The following is a 20,202-nucleotide window of genomic DNA, read 5'->3' on the forward strand; positions in this document are numbered from 1 at the left end:
GTGGTCGAGAGGTGAGGTGGCAGGGAGGGGGCCGTAGCCGAGTGTGGTCGAGAGGTCAGGTGGCAGGGAGGGGGGTTCGTGGACCTCGGGCGTGTAGCCACAGGGCAAAAAGAGGCGAGAGAGTGGCTCAGTGCTGTTCCCCGTGCATGTCGCCAGCCTCGAGTCGCAGGACGAGGGCAGCGGCGAAGAGGTGGCTAGTCGAGTGTGGGCCTCGGGCTGGTGGGTCGGTGCTGACGAGGGAGCGGCGGGAAAGGAGACAGTGCTCGCTCGGCTGCAGGCGAAGTTCGAACGCGGCAGTGCGTGCTATGCTCAAGCACGATGGCTGTGGCTGCGGCTGCGGCTACGGCTGCGGGGCAGACACACAACACCAACGAGTCCAGCGGGTCCGCGAGGGGCACGAGAGAGCGGAGGGCGGTGGGCGGTGGGCGGTGGGCGGTGGAGTGCTGTTCGACACGGTGGTGGGGAGAACTGCTTGGCCCCAATGCTCCAGTGCATCACGCTTGACCTGCCGCGCCCGCCGCTCCCTTGTCTGATTTGCGGTCCCGGCTAGACCCACTTACCCGCCACATTATCCGCGACTCCAAGATAAGCTGCACGCTGCACTGCCTACGGTACTATGTAGTATGTACTCTGCCTCGCGCTGTTCCTCCCCGCCCACCAGACTCGACTGCAGCTTTACGCCGTCGCCAAGGTTGCGCCATCACTCGCGCACCGCCGGCTGGTCGCCGGCTGGTCGCTGGTGTCAGGTTTTGTCACGTCGTGGCGAGGCGCGACAGCCAGCATCGCCCCTGGAAAGGACCTGGTTTGTTTCTTGCACGGCAACAACGCGCCAAGCCATGTTTCTCTCCGTCTCTCGTCACGTCCTGTACTGGTACCTGGACATGGCCTGACGCGTTCTCGCTTGTGCTCCGAGCCTGCCTTTCTCTCGGTTCACTTCATGTGGCAATGGGACCAGTAGCAAAACGCCGTCGTCGTGCTACGCAGGAGACAGCCGTCTGTGGCAGTTGGCATGGTCTTGGACTCTATCCTGAGGCACCCTTTGCTGCAGAAGACAGCCTTTGCCACCACCATGGATTCTCGACTTGCCTTTTTCCACATTGCAGAACAGACTCGTTACCGTCTTGGCCGCATTACGTTCAGCTGGCTACGTTTTCTACTCGTGATAGGAACCTCTTAGAGCAGCGCTGTGAAGCACGGTAAGCTCAGCAGTCTTGGGTTCGCACTTCATGGCAGCATGGACGAGCGGCACGCCCCAAGTGTTCAACGAGTCGATTTACCAATCAATCGACTATCGGCGGGCCTGGTGGGCGAGTGAGTACGCACGTCTCGCTCGATTGTCAGAGTGGTCATTGCAGACTGGACCTGGGCTGAAAGGAGCGAGGGCCGCACGCTCCACCCAGAATTCGATACATGTCCACTTTCCAACTCCACCACGATACCGCGACAATGGCTCTTGCCGTGTGGCTTGGAGGAGAGCGTTTGTTGCTGTGGTTATGCGTCGTTGTGTGACCTCGCGTCCGGTGGCTGTATTCTTCGGTGGAGAGTGGGTGCTGGGGGTACAAGATGCAGGGTGACTACCGGTGTTACCAGTGTGTGGATAGAGCCATGCACTGGGAGCAGATTGCTTGTTGGCAGCTACAGCAACGTTGGATGAGCGCTGCTCTGTACTAGCCAGGCAGTTTGCAATGCAAGTCGTTGTCATTTTGTTGTTGTTAGTGTTGTTGTTGTTGTGGTGGTCGTCGTCATTGTCATTGTCGTCGTCGTCGTCATTGTCGTTGTCGTCGTCGTCGTCATTGTCGTTGTCGTTCGTCATTGTCGTCGTCGGTCGGCGTTGGCGCGGTGGTATGCCTATGTCACGGCTCTGTCAGGCGCACGTGCTGGGATTGCACGGGCGCTCGGCCGGGCGAACCCACTTTCGATTTCAATGGCCTCTTTTCTTGCGGACAGGACGCCGGCGGACCAAGACGAATGAACCTTGAGGCTTGGACGATCTGACGCAGGCCTGGTCGATAACATGCCTGCACGCCTGCCTGCCAGCCTGCCTGCCTGCCTGCCATGCTCGCTGCGTCGGCCGTCTGGCTCATCGACGGTCTTCGCCTTCGTACAGCTCGCTGCTGCCATCCACGTTCACCCAGTCCACGGCCATGCAGCTCTGATTGCTTGGCTGCAAGCTCCCCTTGCGCTAGTCCTCCGCCGGTCCTTCGCTGCAGCTCCGGTCGGGACCACGCGCCAAAAACGAGGCTCGTGTGCAGCAGGAGCCCGTTCCTACATAGTACATAGACGGCCTGCACTGGCACCGTTGCACAGCGTTCGACCCCCGTTGCTCCTCGCACATGTGCCCCAGCGTTGACCGCCGCACTATCGACGCCATTGAGCCCCAATGCAGCGCCCGACAGCGACAGCTGCTGTTGATAGACCCCAAGGCCCCCCGCAAACGCCATTCTTGCCATCATCGCCGTCGCTGCCATCGCTGCCATCTCGTCCCAGCCGCGACTCAGTCGACACCACCGTCTCTGTCTGAATCGCAGCCCCGCCCACCAGCGACCGCGCCGCCCAGACTACTCTCCGCGCGGGCCTCTCTTTGCTTCTGCCCGTCATGGGCCGCTCCCACGCTTCCAAGTTCTCCTTTCCCCTACCCGGGCGCCGGTCGCAGCCAAAAGAAACTCCACCCAGCCCCAGCCCATTCCCAGCTGCAGCGCAGCCATGGCCCTCGCACCTCGAAGAGCCCACGAGTAAAGCCCACCGCGTGCTGGGCACCTCGGAATCACCCAGCACCTACCGCTCCTCCTCCCGTCACGCGCCCACCATGCCTGCCAGCCCCGCATACACCAACCCCACCCTCTCGTCCGAGTCCGGCTACCGTGACAACCACAGCTACGACTACGACTACGATTACGACTACGACCATGACGACAGCACCTGGGCAACGGTGACCGACCACGCCAGCCGGCCCGCCATGTCGAAACGCCCGTCGTCAAACATCCTGGGCAACGCCAGTAGGGGAACTACACGACGCGGCTCGGACAACAGCTCGGCCAGCTACCGCCTGCAGCCTCAGTCGTCAAACTCCACCATGCGTTCGCACTACGACGCAAAGGCCTCGCCCCTCTCCATCTCACAGCAAACCTCCAACTCGGCCGTCCGCGACATGGCCCTGAGGAGAGGGAAGCCACAGGTAGTCACAGACAGCCGTGGCTATGCCTACAGTGGCCATGAAGCCAGTCCAGTATCGCCCATGATGCATGTCGGGAAACGAGAGCATCGCAAGACCAAGCCTGCGCGGCTAGATCTCTCCAAGTTGTTTCCCAAACCAAAGGGCGGAGACGGCCACAGCCACTCGAATCAACTCCTCTCGCCGGCCAAGATGGTGAACTCGCCAGCTGCCATGTCGATGAATTCGGAATATTTCGCTCAGCCCATGTCGAGAGAACCTACACCCGCACCAAAAGCGCGCGCAAAGATAACGCAGCATGCCACACGGCGGCACGCCGAGCACGCGTCCATGCCGGCCTCTCCGAAACGACTGTTCAAGCGTGATGACTACGACAACGCCAAAGTGAATGTTCGTCGACCCCCAAAGGGTGTACAGCATTGGTTTGATGCGCTCGACGAGGATAGCGATGAAGCCCTGGAGGAAGCGAGAGCGCCGATATATGCCCCCCAAGCACGGCAACCGAGCAACAGGACAATGCCCTTCATGCACAGGACCTCCTTTAGCGGCATCTACCCAGAGACTGCAACCTCACGTCCTGCTCCACGGGCACAGAAGTCGGTTCCAGGTTTCAACGGCGACTCGTTCTCTCATGAAGACATGATCGATGTCCACGGGCTGACTTCACCAAGTCAATTCTCATTACATACCCAAAACTCGACCAAGACGAAAGAGTCGACATGGTCGAAACGCAACCTGCAAGACTCGAGCTGCCTGTCCTTCTCGTCGTCAGAAGACGAGTTCGACGATGACCGGCATGCCATCCGTACCTTCGCCGTTCGGGAGAGCCTCAACATGGACGACGATGCTGGCGAGATTGTCTTCGGACAAGCCCAAGCCTTCGAGGTGCGATCGAACAGGATGCCGTTCGAGCGCAAGATGAGCATCATGTCGACATCGACCAACGCAGCTACAATCGACATCATGTACACGCCAGGACTCGTTTACCCGCCCAACCTTTCGAGGCTCAGCAGCTACAGTGGTAGTAGACGCTCTAGCCACTTGCGGCAGCCTTCTGTTATACTCGAAGACGAAGATGACCGCCCCAGAACGGCAGCACACGCGCCGCCTTCTTCGTCGGCATACAGCACATACAGCATGCGGACTTCGGCTAGCGAACCTCAGCCCCGGTCACTAACGACGGATTGCAAGATGATGTCCGTCACTCCTGAGGAAGAAGCTCTGTTGGAGTTGATGCGAAAGAAGCGTGCCTCGATGGCAAAGCAGAGCTCAGCAAGCATGAGCAAGGCCTACATTGAGCAGGAAGACGAGCGACGGAAAGCCATCGAGTCGTTGCAGAAAACCGGTCAGACATCAACCTTCGCAACAGAGACGCTGGTAGCCAGCCCTGTTCGAGTCGTAGAGATGAAGTCGAAACGAAAGTCGTTGGCTGCATCTTCGACCTCATCGCTACACCTAACACCTCCGCCTCGTGGACGGCCCACCAAAACAACCCATGACGCACACATGTTCAGCAGCCTCCGCGACAGCTCAGTAAGCGACAACGAGAGTTTCAGCTTCCCTATCGCCCGCGGTTCGCTCCCCCACCACATCCCCGCACCTGACGCCTTGTCTCCTCTCGACCCCTTCCCACCTATTTCACCCTCCCACACCGCATGCCTGACTTCGCCAACCACTATCGACCACGTCTCGCCCCTCCCGTCTCCAATCACACCCGGTCTCCGTGTCGGCGAAAGCCACGACGTCGTCAAGATCGCGAGCAGCGACACCAGTGCCGACAGTGAAGACATCGCCACCCTCGAGACGGACCTCCCCGTCCACATCATCAAGGCCGCAAAGTCCGTCGAAGCCTTGGAGTCGAACCACCAGCGCCGCCGCACTGCCTCGAGCGATGCAGACATGTCGTTTCCTGTTCCTCCCAGCTTTGGTGCCAAGGATCTTGTCCCCGTGTCTGAAGCGGGCATCTCATCGCGAGCTCCGAGCATCGTCGAGCCCACCACACTTCCCGGGTTGCCAGAGCGGAGCTCAACAAGACAGAACGCGCTCAAGAGAGCGCTGGAGCAGAGGAGCAGACAGAGTAGTGTTGTGTCCAACGCAAGCTCGCGCTCCAACGCGTCAAGCATGAACGTGTCAAGCTTGCTCACTGGGCGCGAGCGATCCAGACGTGCTAGCCGGGGAAGCAGCGTGGCGAGTATGACAAGGAGCAAGGGGAGGAACAGCGCCAGTGATGATGTGCTCGCTGCTTGGGGCTCCCTGGGTGGAACCTACTAACCCTAGCAACAACACTGCTACTCATCGACTGAACGACCTGCATGTGCATACTTTCTCACGTTTGCGAGGCAGTTGATCGCTTCCACTCGACCTATGGACGACGTTTGTCTTTTTCTTTTCTTCTCTCCAATTTAGTGGCTCGATGCCCGAATCGCCCGTCTCTTACTTTATACTCTTTCTCGCCTCCCTTCCGCATAGACACTATCTCGTAAGTCGCAGCGCGCGCAACCATTTCTGTTCCTACCCACCTCTCCTCTACTATCTACAAGCTCCCGCAAGCTTCAAGCTGGCACAGTGTTTATAGTTTTGTTGCGTCCCTAAATCTCTACCCTACTATCTTTCTAGAAGCGCGTTTAAGCGTTTTAGCTATATAGTTTTTGTTAATAGTATAGTTATAGTGTCTAGATATAGACTATAATCTATAAATATAGATATATATACTCTATACTCTTTCTTACCTTCCTTCTATTAGATACTATCTTGTAAGTTACAGCGTGCAGCTATTTCTGTTCTTACCTACCTCTCCTCTACTATCTACAAGCTCCTATAAGCTTTAAGCTAGCATGTTGTTTATAGTGTTATTACATCTCTATATTTATGCTCTATTTTTGTTTATTTTCAGAAGTATGTTGAAGGGCTTTAGCCCTGCAGTCTTTGTCGATAGTCGTGATATCTAGCTAACAACTACAATACGCAAATGTAAACACACACACACACACATACACACACACATACACACACACACACATACACATACACACATACACACACACACACACACACACACACACACACACACACACACACACACACACACACACATACACACCGGCCCATCTCCACACCCGCTTCCAAAGCCCAGACAATGCTGCATAGTCCCACGCGATGCCAGTCCATGCTGTAGCACATTGAATCCCCATCTCTCCTGGGAAACAAGCCCGAGCAGCAGCACGCGACGAGGCGCATGTCGTGCGACATTGCCTCACGTGTCTCGTCTCGTCTCGTCTCGTCTCGTCTCTCGTCTCTCGTCTCTCGTCTCTCGTCTCCTCTTCACGTCGTGTCACGTCGTCACGTCGTGCGCGAAAACAACTCCCGCGCACGCACGGATGGATGGCTGGATGGCTGGATGGCTGGATGGCGGGATAGAATACACGCCCCGAGCCACCCACGGCCCGCCTCGTGCTCTTTCCGCTATTCCGCGCAAGATGGGTCGGCGTGGGAGGAGAGTTTTTTCCTCGTTTGCCCGTCCGCTGGTGCATGCGTGGCTGGCGTGGCTGGCGTGGCTGGCGTGGCTGGCTTGGACTTGTGGGGATCGGCCGTCTGGACTCCTCCTGGTGGCTACGGCTACGGCCACGGCCATGGCCACGGCCACGAGAACGAGAATGAGAACGAACGAGAGTGAAGGCGCTGGGGTCCTGGGGTTCAGCGCAGGGAGAGGATGGGTTGGATTTGGAAATGTTAAAAAAAAAAGGTGGGGGTCAACGGCGCAGTGAGTATGGTTGTGCATGTGGTGGTTGGTTTTGGTCTTGATCTCTTCTAGGTTCTCTTGCGTGGATTCCATCCGCTGGTACTTGCTTGGTCGAGCAATACGCTGTAGCTGGCTGTAATGTACTGTGTGTGCTGCAACATGCAGCTTTCTGTCTTCGTGCCGTGGCGCTTCTAGGTCCCATGCCCGGGCGGCTCCTGGATCGAGGCTTATCATCACGAGGGAGGGTGCGTTTTTCTTGTTGTGTCGTCTGGATGGAGATCTTGGTGTTGCTTGCTGGATCCACCATGTCGAGACGAAGGGAAGAAAGCAGAATAACGGGATCTATGATGAACTACTTGTTGGTAATAAAACACAAGGGAAAATGGGGATTTTATAAAACAATGCAAAGTAACGCCTTTTGCTCCTACGCTTACGTCTACAATGCCCGCCACTGAGAATAGACAAGAAACGCCTGATCCATGACGAAGTTAAGGAAGACAAGATTTTGGAAGGAGGTACAAGTGCCGACAAAACTGCTGGCCATATCGCTCACAAACGCATCACCATTACAGCCACAACGCCAACGATTGACAAAAGCCATGAATCAGCTACACCGAACCTGCTCCAACCGCTCGTACTGCGCAACGATCCACAGCACGAATCGCGATTGTACGAGACGCCGTTGGCGTTCGCCGCAACTTCAAAGACAGATCCATTAAAGTTGCCAAAATTGTAGTAATCGACAAGCAGCCAGTTCGGTGGACGCCCCCACATTTCTTCGCAGCCCTGAACATTGAGACCCAGACTGCTGTTTCCGGACTCAGCATTGACTTGATCCAAGAGGCCATATGCTGGCACAAGAATGTTGATACCTCCGATGGAGAGGTCGACATTTAGGTTGTGGTTCAGCATGAACATGCGATTGCGAGAGACGTCCTCGGCCTGGTTTGGGGGGCGCTGCTGAGTGCAGGGGAACGAAGGGTCGGTGGGCGAGAAAGGAGTCTCCCATTGGTAGTCAAACTCGCTTAGAAGCCAGGGTACGGCATCTTGGTCGGCGTTGTAGTCGATCATCACGACTACTCGATTGTTCTTGAGGATCATTTCGGACAACGTAGGCCAATCGGTCAGGTTCAGGCTTCTGGCGGGCGGTGTCCACACGTATTCTATGATGCCCGAGTTCTGGAAAGGCTCAACATAGTCTGTGGCAGGATTGCGGATGCTTTGGCCATTGTTGTTGCCCATGGTGATTGAGATGACCTCGTATGGGTGGTCGTCGAGCCAGCCTTTGACGATTGTGAGGTATGATTGAAGGGTTCCGACATCGAGAAGATCGCATGAAGTGTGACAGAGGCGAATGGGGGATGAAGCGTTGGGCTTGTGCGTTTCGAATTGTACTGGGGGCTATGTTAGGCTCATCAAAGGTGATGATTTGCTCTCTATATACGTACACCCTCGAATGCCATCATTGAGCTGCGTCACAACCTCCAAGGCTTGGTTACTGGCAGCATTATGGGCCCTCACGAACGGACTATTGTGAGCCACCACCATGGAAATATTGGAGAATCGTCGACTGCAGAACTCTGGGTATCCATTGCAAGGTGTTGTGTTTTGCGTAGGGCGTGGGAGAGCTGTGGTAGAGCTTGTCGCAGTGGCGTTTCCTGATGCAGATGGAGCAATGCCTGTTATGCCAATCACCGCTTCTGATGTAGCTGAAGATGTTGCCACAGAACTCGCATTTCGTGATACAGATAGGGATGCGAAGGATAGAAGAGAGGATGAGGATGCGGGGGTCAGCTCGGTCACAAGACTGCTAGGCACTGGCGTGAGGGAGAGCGATGAAAGAATTGATGATAGCTGTGCCGATGTACACAGCGAAAAAGCGCTCCAGAGCAATAGAGGTATCGTAGGGGAAATCATGACAAACGTTGTAGATAATCCTGAATGAATGGCAAGCCTCTCCGTTACACCGAGCACTCAAGTGATACGGATGCTTGGTCGGCGTGAAGCTTGGTGTCTCAAACGTTGATGTTGAGGTTGAAAACAGCACCCTCCTCTGTCATTTCTAGCGTGACTGTCACTTTCAGGCACGATGACGGCATTCGGACGACGCGTCGACCCCGGATCGCTGGGAAGCGCTACTAAAGGTTGGTGTGAAAACTTTATCGTACTAGACGTTGGTGTGGCTCTGGAACCTGTGAGACGCACAATTGGCCTGGATTGGCTGCCTAAATTAATACAGAAGACCGACTGGTAGCGTGAAGGTCCCTTTCTGGACGTTGTTTTCGGAAGCCGCTCGGCTATTGGACCGAGCCATGACGCAGATGGCTGGCAAAGTTCCAACGTCGACTGCTGCTACGCCCCCCTGTGACGAATACAGCATCTATCGAGCATATAAGTCGATGGCCACAAAGCGTAAAGGCGGGCGAGGATACAGCGTTTGCGCGGTTTGATTGTGGCTAACCGCGCGTGAAGGGAAAGAGCTTTTGTGCTTGGTTTGTCAAAAGGGCGTCGGCCAATCTTCCCCTAGAGTGGATCAGTGGATCAGTGGACCGTTCCGTAGAGATCTGATTACGTTTGTAGTATCGTGCCATGAAATATATGTAAATGTGATATTCGGTTCCTCGAGTCTTTACTGTTGTCGGACAAAATGGCTGCAGTCGCGATTGATGTCCTGCCTCGCAAGTCGCCTCACAAACCACATCCCACGATTCATGTCTTTGTAGCTGCCATCTCAAACGCCGTTGACAAATCCTCATCTTGAGGCAGGTTTTTGACCATCTTCTTCACACCCTTCTCAACATACTGCAGACTCTTCTGCAGCTCATATTTCAGCTCCATCTTCTCGATCCCATCCATTCTCTCGCCCGCCTCCATTCTCACGTCCCTCTCATCGACCTCAACATCTGCCCCCAGCACCCTCTTCACGTTCCTGATCGCAATCTCGGCGCCAGTCTTCAGCAGCCTCGCAGTCTTCTCGATGTCCTCAGTCCACGCCTCTGCAACACCTTCAGGTTCTGCATCTCGAATGCCCGTGATCATCGCGTCCAGCTTGACGTACTCGCCAATCAGGTGCTCCGAGGCTTTGAGGACATCGGCAACGGATTTGAAGACGGCGTTGCGAGCAATCTTTGTGTCGACGAGTGTGGGAGAAACACCTTGCACGGGGCGATTCGGGGTCTGCAAGGCGTTGACGATCAACCCGGTGAACTCGTTCCGACGGCACATGGAGATCTCTTCACTATGAACGCTGTAAGCCTTCTTGACTAAGTGCGAAACCCTGCAAGAAGGGGAGAACCTACGCCTGCGTTTTCCGCTGCTCGAGCAATACTTTGAGCTCTTGCTGGTCAGCTGCTACCTTGGCCTGGAAGTTCTGGAGCTCTTTAATGTTGGGTTTCGGCGTCTGGAGAAGTAAGCTCAATGCGATTACTCGCCTGTTGCATGACGTTAGCAAATTTCCTCGCTGCAAACCCTCACTGCAACACTCACTGGCTTTCGTCACCCTCGGCGTCAGACGCACTACTCTGACTAGGTGCAGAGACTTGTGCCGTATACGGAGTGTTTCTGCGCGCCATTTGCTGTTACGTGCTACTGTAACGGTGATGTGGTGGGGTGAGGCCTTGGGGGAGCGCTTCTGGAAGGCACGCTACCCAACTGACGGGTTTGAGCCTCGTCGTGGCAGGTTGGAAATTAGAGAGATTATGATTGGTAATGTTAACTCACATCATCGCATGCATTTGTGCCAGAAGCATTGTAATTTTATAAAAGCAGGAAAACTTAGATCAGGGTGTGCCAAAGCTAAATCGACCTGCGTGACCGACCACACATGAAGGAAATCGCAGTTGTCGTCCTGTAAATCAAAAGCAAGAGGATATTAAGGAAGAGATTGGGGCAAGGGTAATGTGCAGCTGTACTGTAGTCCATCCGTGTTTTCCTTTTCGAATGATGTTGCAGTTCCATTACTGCCGTTGTAAGTTCCAAGACTAGATTCATTTACTGCCCGTGACCGTTGGCATGAACATCGATAGTCGAAAGTTCGTCCAATGTGCTATGCATCAATTTTGTAGACTCGCATAAATGATTGTACTGAAAGCCATGATGTCGTAATCTATAATAGTGGGGCCATGGACGTCAGGACGCGCATGTGGTCCCACCTAGGCAATCTGCGGTGTTGGGCATATCTTCACAAGCCTACTTGTTGACAAGAGACATGTTCTGCATGCCCGTAAGAAAAGCGGGTTCGTTTGCGTTGTTGGATGTGCCAGCCTTGCCGGTGCTTGCCCCCAAAGTGGTTTGCTGACCATAGTTGGCTCCACCAGTGGGTGTATAGGAGTTTGTAGTTGGGTAGCCACGGTTATAGACTGACGAAGCCCCGTAAGATGAGCCTGGTGGGTAGTACGCGCCGTAGTTCATCGGACTACCACTAGCAGTAACGCTGGAATAGCCACCAGCATAGGCACCGTAACCACCGTACATCTGCTGCGGATACTGTTGACCCTGTCCCCAAGGGGGCATGCCATAGGCGGCTTGAGGGGCATAGGCTGGGGTTTGATGAGAGAAGGCATAGTGCCCGTCTTCGTAGTTGGCTTGAGGAGCATTGTTGCGGCCTCGACCTGGTCAGCGTTAGATAGATTCATACTCATTACTCCATCGTGGCACTTACCATAGTGCTCGTTTGAACGGTGGCTGTTATTACCAAAACCAGGTCCAACAGGTAGAGATGAATTGCCGGTGCCTGAATTCACGATGGCTCCAGGGCCAATGGCAGAGGGCGGTGGGATTTGCATCAAGCCAGCTGGGTTCACGACTGATGCTGGGTTGACAGCTGACATCCAGATCCGGACCTTATATTGCTTGAAAAGGTCTGTGACAAGGTCGTTGAAGTTGACGTATGACTCAGCATAGTAGAAGTAAGTGAGCTTGTGGTAATCGCTGCAGTCGTTAGCTCCATTTGTCGGTCACATACACTGCATGACTTACGCTTGATACTCAGCATCGAGGACCTCCATGGGTAGCTTATGATCAGCAGCCTTCTGAGCTCCGAGGCGCTTGGCTTTGGCTTCTGAGCCCTCCTTATCCCGCAGCGCAAAGATCTCATGCTGCTGAGCAAGACGCTTGATCATTTTAGGCTTGGCATCTTGGTCTTGATTGCCAATCATGCCGCTTGATTGGGGTTGGTTCGGGTTGTTAGACGAACCATTTGCACGGGCAAGGGCCCCCAGCATACCAGAGTCATTTTGAGTTCCGGCAAGCGAGTACTGAGAAAACATGACAAGCCAGCGGAAGTGCTCCTCGTTCGCCTCAGCCTTGTACTTCTTAGCGTCTTCGAGGCTCACATCCGCATGTGCCACCTGACCAAGGTCGCAACCACGATCGCCCTCAACGATGACCAAATCACCTCGGCGAATCTCAAGGCCAGTGTTGTCGTAAAGGTAGTATATGTCGGCTCTGGAACACTTGAACGTGACGACAAACAATCGTCGACCGGGACGGCCCAAGACTGATGGAACAGCATAAGGGTTGGCCGTGTGCATGGTGGTATTTGGGGCGATGGGATCTGGGTGAGCAGCAGAGATTGCAGAGGCGTTGATGGCGCGCGAAGCGGGACCATAGCCGGCAAAGTATGCGGCAGCATCAAACTGGTCTTGCTCTTCAGGCGAGTGCGATGCTTGGCGAGGCGACATGACACTCTCATCTTCTTCCTGAGTGTTGCTCAAGGTAGTTGAGAGGGGTATGCTCTGGTTGAAGCCTCCATAGTGAGCGAAGGAGTGTCTGCGACCCATCACATCCATGTTAAGGTTGTGTATGTTGCCAGTAGCCCACTGCTGCTTCTTTGGGCTATCCATGATATCTTGCTCAGGCTCACGGCTGCGGAGAGAAACATGTTCGCTGAAGCGCCGAGTCAACGACGAGGGCGGCAGGGCGTGCGCAGCAACCTCGTTGTCCTCGTGTTCTTCGATGGCATAGTCTGCGGCAGCGCCGTAGGGCATGTGGCGGAGACCGGCAGTCGTCTTACGGCGCTGGGGTGGAGGCGGGTGCTGGTGAACTGGAGAGCTCGTTGACGTAGCGCGATTGCGTGCACGCACGCTCTCCATGGCTGCCTGTTTGAGAAGAGCTTGCTTCTGCTCGCGTTCCCAGTATCCTTGAGGAAGGCGGACGCCGTGCTCTGAGCTGTTTGTCGAATCAACCTCGTCGATGTCGTCTTCGCGAAGTTGGGACAAGCCAACGCCAGAATCACCGAGGAGGCTGGGCTTAGAGGGGCGGTGACGCACGCCAGCAGTGGTGCGTACTCGAGCAGAAAATTGCCCCACTGGGCTGTTCTCTATGTCACCCTGTCCAATGCTGTAAGATTGCGATCGTACCGCCTTTCGGATAGGGTTTTGCTGACTAAGAAGAAAGCCAATGCCTTCGTCGCCCTCAGGTGCGGCAGGGGAGGGTAGTGGTCTCTCACTAGGGAAATGTGCGGAGGTAGGTGACGGTACAAACTCCTTGAGGCGGCTGTTTGCCTGTGCACTGCTGAAGCTGGAGGTGTTCCAGGGAAACGCAGAAGTTCCAGCACGAGACTGATTCGGAAGCTCTAGTGATGGAGTCGTGGGTTGAGAGCCGGCAAACGACACAGAAGGCAGCGAAAACTTGCGATTGGGCTGAATGTCTTGCAGCCAACCAGAAGAGGGTCTACGACCACCAGGGTAGCCCCCAGCAGGGCGGACTACAGCAGGCACGTGCTCGCGGTCGTCATCGCTGGACGCCAGAGCATCACTATCGGGGGTCGGCCTACGAAGCTGTAGCTTGGACTTGTCAAGCGCAGAGCCTCCAACAGAAAGGTTGCCTTTGTAACCGGAGGACGCCATCTCGGCTGTTTCTTGAGTCTTCGGCATGTTAGCATTACCACGTGGGGGCTTTCCCGGAGCGCTGAAACATACCTTAATCTACGATAGAGGGGTCCACTTCGGTCTTTACCAGCGCAATCGCCTGTCGAGAGTGGTGAAAGTGGGTAGGAGAGTTGCAGTAGATTGACAATACGTCTAGGAGTAATATGTGTCTATTGAAGCTAAAAATGGTGTCGTTAGCATGGCCTTCATCCGGAACAACATCGCGGTAAAGTTTACGAAGTTAAAGAAGCGCTCGCAACAGGCAACGGGCAAATTGGCCATGTGTGTTATTACTACGCCTCTTGCCCATTGCCTGTTGCCAGTGAAGCCTTCATAACTCATGTGGTTGTTGAGTGGAGGTGTGGATGCTTACTCACATAAGGTTGCAGCGAAGCTTGCTGCAAGCTGGGCGGCCTTAAGGGAGCGCTGATTGACAGCCTGGTGGTAGTGGAAGACGAAGAGGGAAAGGGAGTGGGATCGCACGAAGAGTGAGACAGGAGAAGAGTCCGCGCCAAAGTGGTGACGGTCCGGTGGCAGACTCGTGTCGATAGTCGCTGTATTTTAGGCAGGAGCAGTCTGCACTGGAGAGGATTGGGGTATTACTGTTGCGCATCTATCAGCTTAACAAAGTACATAGACTTGATGAGGATCAAAAAAGGACGTCGATAGCGGGACAAGATATCAATCAGACGTGGTCTTGCGCGGAAATGTGACTCTTGCTTGTTGGTTCACATGCTTGCTAATGTCTGCTGTTGCGCTCGACTTTTTTGGCGTCGAGCTGAGCAGGCTCGCCACGACCCCTCAACGACGCAAAAGCGCAGCACGGATAAGGCATCAGACACCCTGTCAAAAAGCAAAAGAAACATCAAGCGAGTTATCCAGCGCACATCGAGTGTGACCTTGAAGAAGATGGCGGCAAAACACGTGTTTGCACCGCACAAAACTTTGCGCTGCCGCCCTCGCACGCCAGCGCAGCCAAAGGACATCCAAGATGCCACGCTGCGATGATAGGAGAAAGGAAGATACTGGGACTGTAGTAGAGACAAGAGAACGGAGCCTGCTTACCTAGATAACAGATGAGCGTCTACCAAAATTACGCGACGGCGGGTATCGATGTACAACACGATCTATCAAGTGGGTCGGCAATATATGCTGTATGGACTGTCAGCATTGCCAGTCTAACCACTGCAGCATGCGCAAGACAAGGCAGAACGGTGAAGCTGTAATCAACCGCCAGCAAGGGTACAGCAGCTCGAGAACACCGCCGGTAGATACATACCAGACAATCTATCCCACGAAGGTACTTGTAACCTCTAAGCAATCAGACCTGTCTGAAAAGCAACTGGGTCACAGTAAGCTTCGACCAACACGGTGTGACGACGTGCCAGAATCCGGGACGGCAACAGCATACCTCAAAACGTACACGAACGAGCGCCGAACACTTGCCCAGTCTATCCCTACTTTTTCTTGCGGAGAACTTTGGAAGACGAGACGATACTCTATGGCATCAGCCGCCGCATGGAATCACACAAGCCTACAATCGGCGAGGAAGTTTCGCAGCTGGAGAATGTGGGGAAGCGCCACGTTCTAACCTAAGGCCAGTGTTGAAGGGAGGAACACGCGACCACTAGAGCGAGCACATCATCGCCCTGTGCCTCGAGCGATGAGGAAGACAATATAAACCAAAGGCTTCGACGTCCGCAGTGGCCAGGCTGGCGACAGGAGGTCCCCTTCTTGGCACTGGTTCGAAACGGTTGAGATCGGAGTCGCGGCAGACACCCTGAAGCTCCCCGCGCTCTGGCAGATCAGGAGACAGGCCGATAGGGTCGTGGTGCGATCGGCGTACGGTGATCCAAAACAGACGAAGAAGGGATTCTAGATCGGCGAGAAGAGGTTTTCTGGAGGTAAGACACCTGTTGCGAAGGAGCGGGCAGAAGTCAGAAACACGCAGACATTCAACGCCTTTGAGGCATCTGCAAACTCGCACGGCTGGGTTCAAGGATCAGGGGCTCTGGGTGGCAGATGCGCGACGAAATGCGGAGACGGCCAGACCGACTGAGGCTAGCCCTGTGTCTTCCAGGCGAACACCTTCAAATTGCTGCGCTGTTGGGGGGTAGCGAAGCCGCGGGACAGGGAGGTACCATCGAATCATCGGTTGCTTGTCACACGTCCCGCAGCACCCCTCGAAGCACCTCGTTTTCCTCTTCTTCATCCAAAAGTCATCGCTTCCGTCCCTGTTCATCGGCGTAGAGGAGATAAGCTTTGGTACGCATAGAGTCGACGACCCCTCTCTCGTCTCAATCAGACTCAGAAGGCCCCGCCGGTCGGCTTTTGTCCGTTTCCAAGGCTTTGATTTCGCTGCACGCCGTCCTGCTTCCCTTCAAGCGCCATCATTCACGACCCCGCGCAGCCTGGTAGCAGCGGAGATCCAACCAGGAAGCCCGCCAACTCTCGAGCGGCAGGAATAATGTCACGCGCCATGCAATCAACCTAGTACGGACACCAGACCCCTTAGCTCTCAATGCTGCTCGATGCTGCTCCTCGTGCGCATCGCTCCACGAAAGATCTAGTAACATGTTACATGCAGCATACGGTGTTCTCTCATTTGACGACACTCATTCGTATGACCAAACGGTGCCTGAAGCTAGCACCGGACGATGCTGCACATCAATGCTCCTGAGATGGTTCGCGAGAGCTTCACGAACCGTGATCTTTTGGGTTTCACAGTGTGCCCCTATGCTGGTGTCAAGCACATGAGCACGACATGTTCGCTGGATGCGATTGGAACTCGACAGGTCAGTCTTTGATTGGAATGTTGCCAACCCCGCATTTCCCAGCAGACGCGTCGAGGTTCAATATCCACACCCAAGCTTTTACGGCAGTTCCAGTGAGCAGTGTGCCCGCTCGGGTGGCTGACGCCAAGCTGCAAAATGGACATGGTTCCTACCAAACCACCACTGGTCTTTGCACATGAGCATGTTCGTGTTTCTAGTCTGTGCTCAAGGGAAAGATGTGCAGTCGATTGCTGTGCGAGCAAAGACGGAGACGTATTACACCCAGGAGTATGACAGTAAGTGCATACTCTGTTACTGTTCGCTTGTGTATATTTGTCCTTTCAGGCCTGTCGAGGCGTCTGTCCCTTCACCGATTGAGGACGCTTCTGATATGCAGGACGGGTCGAGAGGTTCAGGTCGGCATCTTGTCCCGCCGTAGCCCTGGCTTGGCTTCAGCAGTTGCTTACGGTGGCGTAATTGCATCTGGGCCCCACACATTTGCCATGGTCCTTTCTGCTGCATCGAACAGTGGTCTGCGAAACATAGCCTGGATCGTCGGTGAAGGCAGGTGATGCTGACGCACCCAAAGTCGTCGGCAACACTACAAGCTCCCGTCATGAAATCCTTCCTTCTTCTTCTTCTTCTTCTTCTTCTTCTTCTTCTGCTTTCTATTCAATGTCAGCGTTGTTGACGGGCTTCTAGCATACCGAAGAGGCTCAATGTCAGGTCGAATCCGATAAGCTTCCTCGAATAGACTGGGAGCGCTGGGCACGCACTGAAACTGTTCAGAGGAAGAACCTGTTTGATGTCATGTTTGCTCCTGCATTTGTCGACCGCGAGCAGAGGACTGCGAGAGGGCCAAGAACGGAGAAGCTGTGTTATCTCGATTGAGATACACAATGTAGCCATGTGCTTGAGCTAAACGCACTGGTGCTATGCACAATCTCGCTAAGAAGACATCGACCAGCAAACGAAACCCATCTGGTTTTTAAACCCGCCACAAACCCTTGTACGAAGTTGTGGCTAAAAGGTTTACAACGTCACATCTCCGGCTACGTCGTTATCGCATTGCTTTGGGCCGATGGTAATGTATCGGGCGTTACCATCCGGGTCATGTCTAAAGATTCGACTACTTGACTGTTGTTGACATGAAGCAAAAACAGAAGGCCGTAGTCATCCTGCAATACACGACGAACTGTTTGAAAGCAACGGGTTTATGTACTTTCTCTCACCCGACCTTCATACAGTCTCCCAAAGCCCCACATTGGTATGGGAGGCTGTAGATGAACTGCTCTGCAGCCATCAAGACGTCGAAGATCAATGTGTGGCTCGATCCTCCTGTCTCGACAGTGATGGGTCGCTCACACCCCGCCTTCAAAAGTCGCTTAGACCGAGACTCATGTCTTCGCAATACAGATACGGGCTGGATATACATAGTAGAATCACAGGCATTGACTATTTCCTTCCCACAAATGCAGGTCAGATGGAATAGAGCTGCACAGGATTCGATGAAGCAGAGTGCGCTATGTAGCGCCACAACAATATGATGCTTGAAGCCCCGAGACCCTGGCTCCTCACGATCTGAAGCGTCGCCGGCGCATGACTCTTCAGCCTCTCACAGCGCCGTGCGCACACTACAGATTGCCGAAGGCTGATACCCGCGGACAACGTGATGACGATCACACAAACCTTGAGCAAACAAAACCTCTCGATGACTCTAACACCCCTCTCAAATCCAGAACTGTTCAGCTTCCCTAACAGTCTGGAATGTCGAAAGAGGTCATAGAACAGTTAAACAGCTCGTCTGACGTAGGCGCTTGCAGTAGCTTGCTCGGAGAAAACCATAGTTCTGTGTTGTGATGTGAGCAAAGGCGTCGTTCTCTGGCCGCTGCAGGGCTGCTAACGTTGCCGATCACCCTGCTTGAGTTTGCATCATCAGTCGCTCCCACTCAAACAGCCATGTACCTGCCACATATGCACCAGCCACTCAAGTGAAAGGACATGCAGCTCGAAGGCGCCTCTTTGCAGTTGAAACACATGCACAGCAGCCTATGCTCGCTTTGCGCGGATCATTGGAATCCATCTGATGGTCACGAAACTCTGATCGGCGTCAAGCGCCCAGGTAACCCCCGATCCGGGAGAGGCGGCGCAAATTTGGCGTAGAAGCTCGGGCATGACGTATACTCACCAACCAGTCGTTCTCTCTCTCGATGACGAAGGAAGCCGCAACTCCCGCTAATGTTATATCAGCGCAGCTCCCCCGGTCGATCACCGTTCACCAGCCTCCTACATTCACACAAAGCCCCAGACTCCACATCCATCTATCCGTTTCAGAGGACATAGAGTCTTTGTTCGTTGCACATCACAAAACCCACTTCCTCAGTCACATCACATAACTCAAAATGGTTTCGAAAGTATTGGGTATGGGCCTCCGCGCCTTCCAGGTATGTGCATCTCCATCGAACCATTTGCTTCGCTAACAAGATCACAGCTTCTCTGTGCTGTCATTGTCACGGCTATGGCCGGTAACAACATCGCACGCGCGACTAACGGCACCTCCTCGATCATCAACTACACACTATTCGTTGGTGTATGGTGGCTCTTCACACTGCTGTATTTCCTCCCCACAGCCTTCATCGACAAGTTCGCCATCCCCATCGTCGATATGATCATGGATGGTTTGAGCGTACTGTTCGGTTTCTGCGCTGCTGTTGCGCTCCCTGCCTACCTTGGTGCCCACAGCTGCTCGAACAGGGTACGTTATTCTTGTAACAAGCTGCTGTGCATTTATTCTGACACGCTGGTAGAACTACACTGCCCACAACAGTGTCACCAACAGCTCGCCCGATCTTGAGCAGAACTGCCGCCAGGCACAGACCGCGACTGCCTTCCTGTGGTTTGGCTGGGCGGCATTCGTCGCCACCCTCATCTTCTCTGCCATGGCTGGCAAGGGCAGCGGCGCCAACCTCCGGGGTGGAATCCGCCGTGGTGGACCTTCTATGAGCCAGGTCTAGGAAGCCAGCACCTGTAATATTTACTCTGATTCATCGTGGAACACGCGGACAGATTGCAGCGGTGTATAGCACCTGGATCAACGCGGAACCTGCGATGAACGAGATTCAGACTAGGTTGTGCTATGGTTCGCACCTTGTACATATATAATATTGTTGGTGGACATGATAAACACCGCGCAAGACGCGGAATGCGGATGATTGGGTATAGGTAATGCGCAAGAGCACATTGGGTATTTCTATGGCGTTTGGCGAGTTCAGTGGCCGTTGAATACTACGACTGACATGAATTTACGACTGATTTTAAATATCGGCGCTCCTATTTTTTTATTATCTCATTTGGCTATGCTGAGACTAGATTTCATTCAAAGTTGGCGCCCAAATGCAGTTTGGGCTTATGTCGCGTCATGGGGAGCTCTTCAGCACTAAGCTCTAGAGCATCACTGGTGGGTGGCAGCGAGGCATGCTGGTCTACTGGCTTGTGGGTAGTGAATGGGAAGGTTAAGATGGCCTTGTCGGAAAGAGTGTTTGTAAGCCACGCACGACCAGACAAAAAATACAACAACAACAACATCAACATCAATATCATAGCTCAGCAGTCGTCTGCACAAAACGAATGGGGTGAGGCTGTTGTAGC

General features: G+C 54.2%; 6 protein-coding genes across 6 annotated transcripts, besides 16 other annotated features; 2 read left to right on the forward strand and 4 right to left on the reverse strand.

The window, feature by feature from the left end:
• Positions 1-20: part of a tandem repeat that runs on past the window's edge.
• Positions 21-320: 300 nt separating this feature from the next.
• Positions 321-352: a tandem repeat.
• Positions 353-404: 52 nt separating this feature from the next.
• Positions 405-439: a tandem repeat.
• Positions 440-1,288: 849 nt separating this feature from the next.
• On the reverse strand, positions 1,289-1,813 carry EKO05_0005807 (uncharacterized protein; the record flags this gene model as incomplete). The annotated part of the gene is made up of 1 exon (XM_038945837.1): positions 1,289-1,813. One exon carries the CDS (start codon positions 1,811-1,813, stop codon positions 1,289-1,291), a length of 525 nt encoding a protein of 174 aa, XP_038798822.1.
• Positions 1,692-1,717: a tandem repeat.
• Positions 1,718-1,832: a tandem repeat.
• Positions 1,833-2,015: 183 nt separating this feature from the next.
• Positions 2,016-2,055: a tandem repeat.
• Positions 2,056-2,596: 541 nt separating this feature from the next.
• Positions 2,597-5,443, forward strand: EKO05_0005808 (uncharacterized protein; the record flags this gene model as incomplete). The annotated part of the gene is made up of 1 exon (XM_038945838.1): positions 2,597-5,443. One exon carries the CDS (start codon positions 2,597-2,599, stop codon positions 5,441-5,443), a length of 2,847 nt encoding a protein of 948 aa, XP_038798823.1.
• Positions 2,669-2,703: a tandem repeat.
• Positions 2,875-2,905: a tandem repeat.
• A 359-nt stretch (positions 5,444-5,802) lies between the features above and the next one.
• Positions 5,803-5,894: a tandem repeat.
• Positions 5,895-6,146: 252 nt separating this feature from the next.
• Positions 6,147-6,272: a tandem repeat.
• Positions 6,273-6,437: 165 nt separating this feature from the next.
• Positions 6,438-6,489: a tandem repeat.
• Positions 6,490-6,550: 61 nt separating this feature from the next.
• Positions 6,551-6,587: a tandem repeat.
• A 115-nt stretch (positions 6,588-6,702) lies between these two features.
• Positions 6,703-6,740: a tandem repeat.
• Positions 6,741-6,779: 39 nt separating this feature from the next.
• Positions 6,780-6,816: a tandem repeat.
• A 644-nt stretch (positions 6,817-7,460) lies between these two features.
• EKO05_0005809 (uncharacterized protein) lies at positions 7,461-8,828 on the reverse strand (the record flags this gene model as incomplete). The annotated part of the gene is made up of 2 exons (XM_038939702.2): positions 7,461-8,305; positions 8,360-8,828. The coding sequence occupies 2 exons, from the start codon at positions 8,826-8,828 to the stop codon at positions 7,461-7,463; spliced, it is 1,314 nt and encodes a 437-aa protein (XP_038798825.2).
• Positions 8,829-9,620: 792 nt separating this feature from the next.
• EKO05_0005810 (uncharacterized protein) lies at positions 9,621-10,483 on the reverse strand (the record flags this gene model as incomplete). The annotated part of the gene is made up of 3 exons (XM_038939953.1): positions 9,621-10,149; positions 10,211-10,342; positions 10,398-10,483. 3 exons carry the CDS (start codon positions 10,481-10,483, stop codon positions 9,621-9,623), a joined length of 747 nt encoding a protein of 248 aa, XP_038798826.1.
• Positions 10,484-11,099: 616 nt separating this feature from the next.
• On the reverse strand, positions 11,100-13,759 carry EKO05_0005811 (uncharacterized protein; the record flags this gene model as incomplete). The annotated part of the gene is made up of 3 exons (XM_038939750.2): positions 11,100-11,521; positions 11,572-11,840; positions 11,889-13,759. 3 exons carry the CDS (start codon positions 13,757-13,759, stop codon positions 11,100-11,102), a joined length of 2,562 nt encoding a protein of 853 aa, XP_038798827.2.
• Positions 13,760-17,182: 3,423 nt separating this feature from the next.
• Positions 17,183-17,217: a tandem repeat.
• Positions 17,218-18,956: 1,739 nt separating this feature from the next.
• EKO05_0005812 (uncharacterized protein) lies at positions 18,957-19,568 on the forward strand (the record flags this gene model as incomplete). Its single annotated transcript, XM_038939751.1, has 3 exons — positions 18,957-18,998; positions 19,046-19,309; positions 19,362-19,568. 3 exons carry the CDS (start codon positions 18,957-18,959, stop codon positions 19,566-19,568), a joined length of 513 nt encoding a protein of 170 aa, XP_038798828.1.
• Positions 19,569-20,114: 546 nt separating this feature from the next.
• Positions 20,115-20,148: a tandem repeat.
• Positions 20,149-20,202: the final 54 nt, after the last annotated feature.

The sequence above is a fragment of the Ascochyta rabiei genome, chromosome 9 (assembly GCF_004011695.2).
Source record: "Ascochyta rabiei chromosome 9, complete sequence".
NCBI lineage: Eukaryota > Fungi > Ascomycota > Dothideomycetes > Pleosporales > Didymellaceae > Ascochyta > Ascochyta rabiei.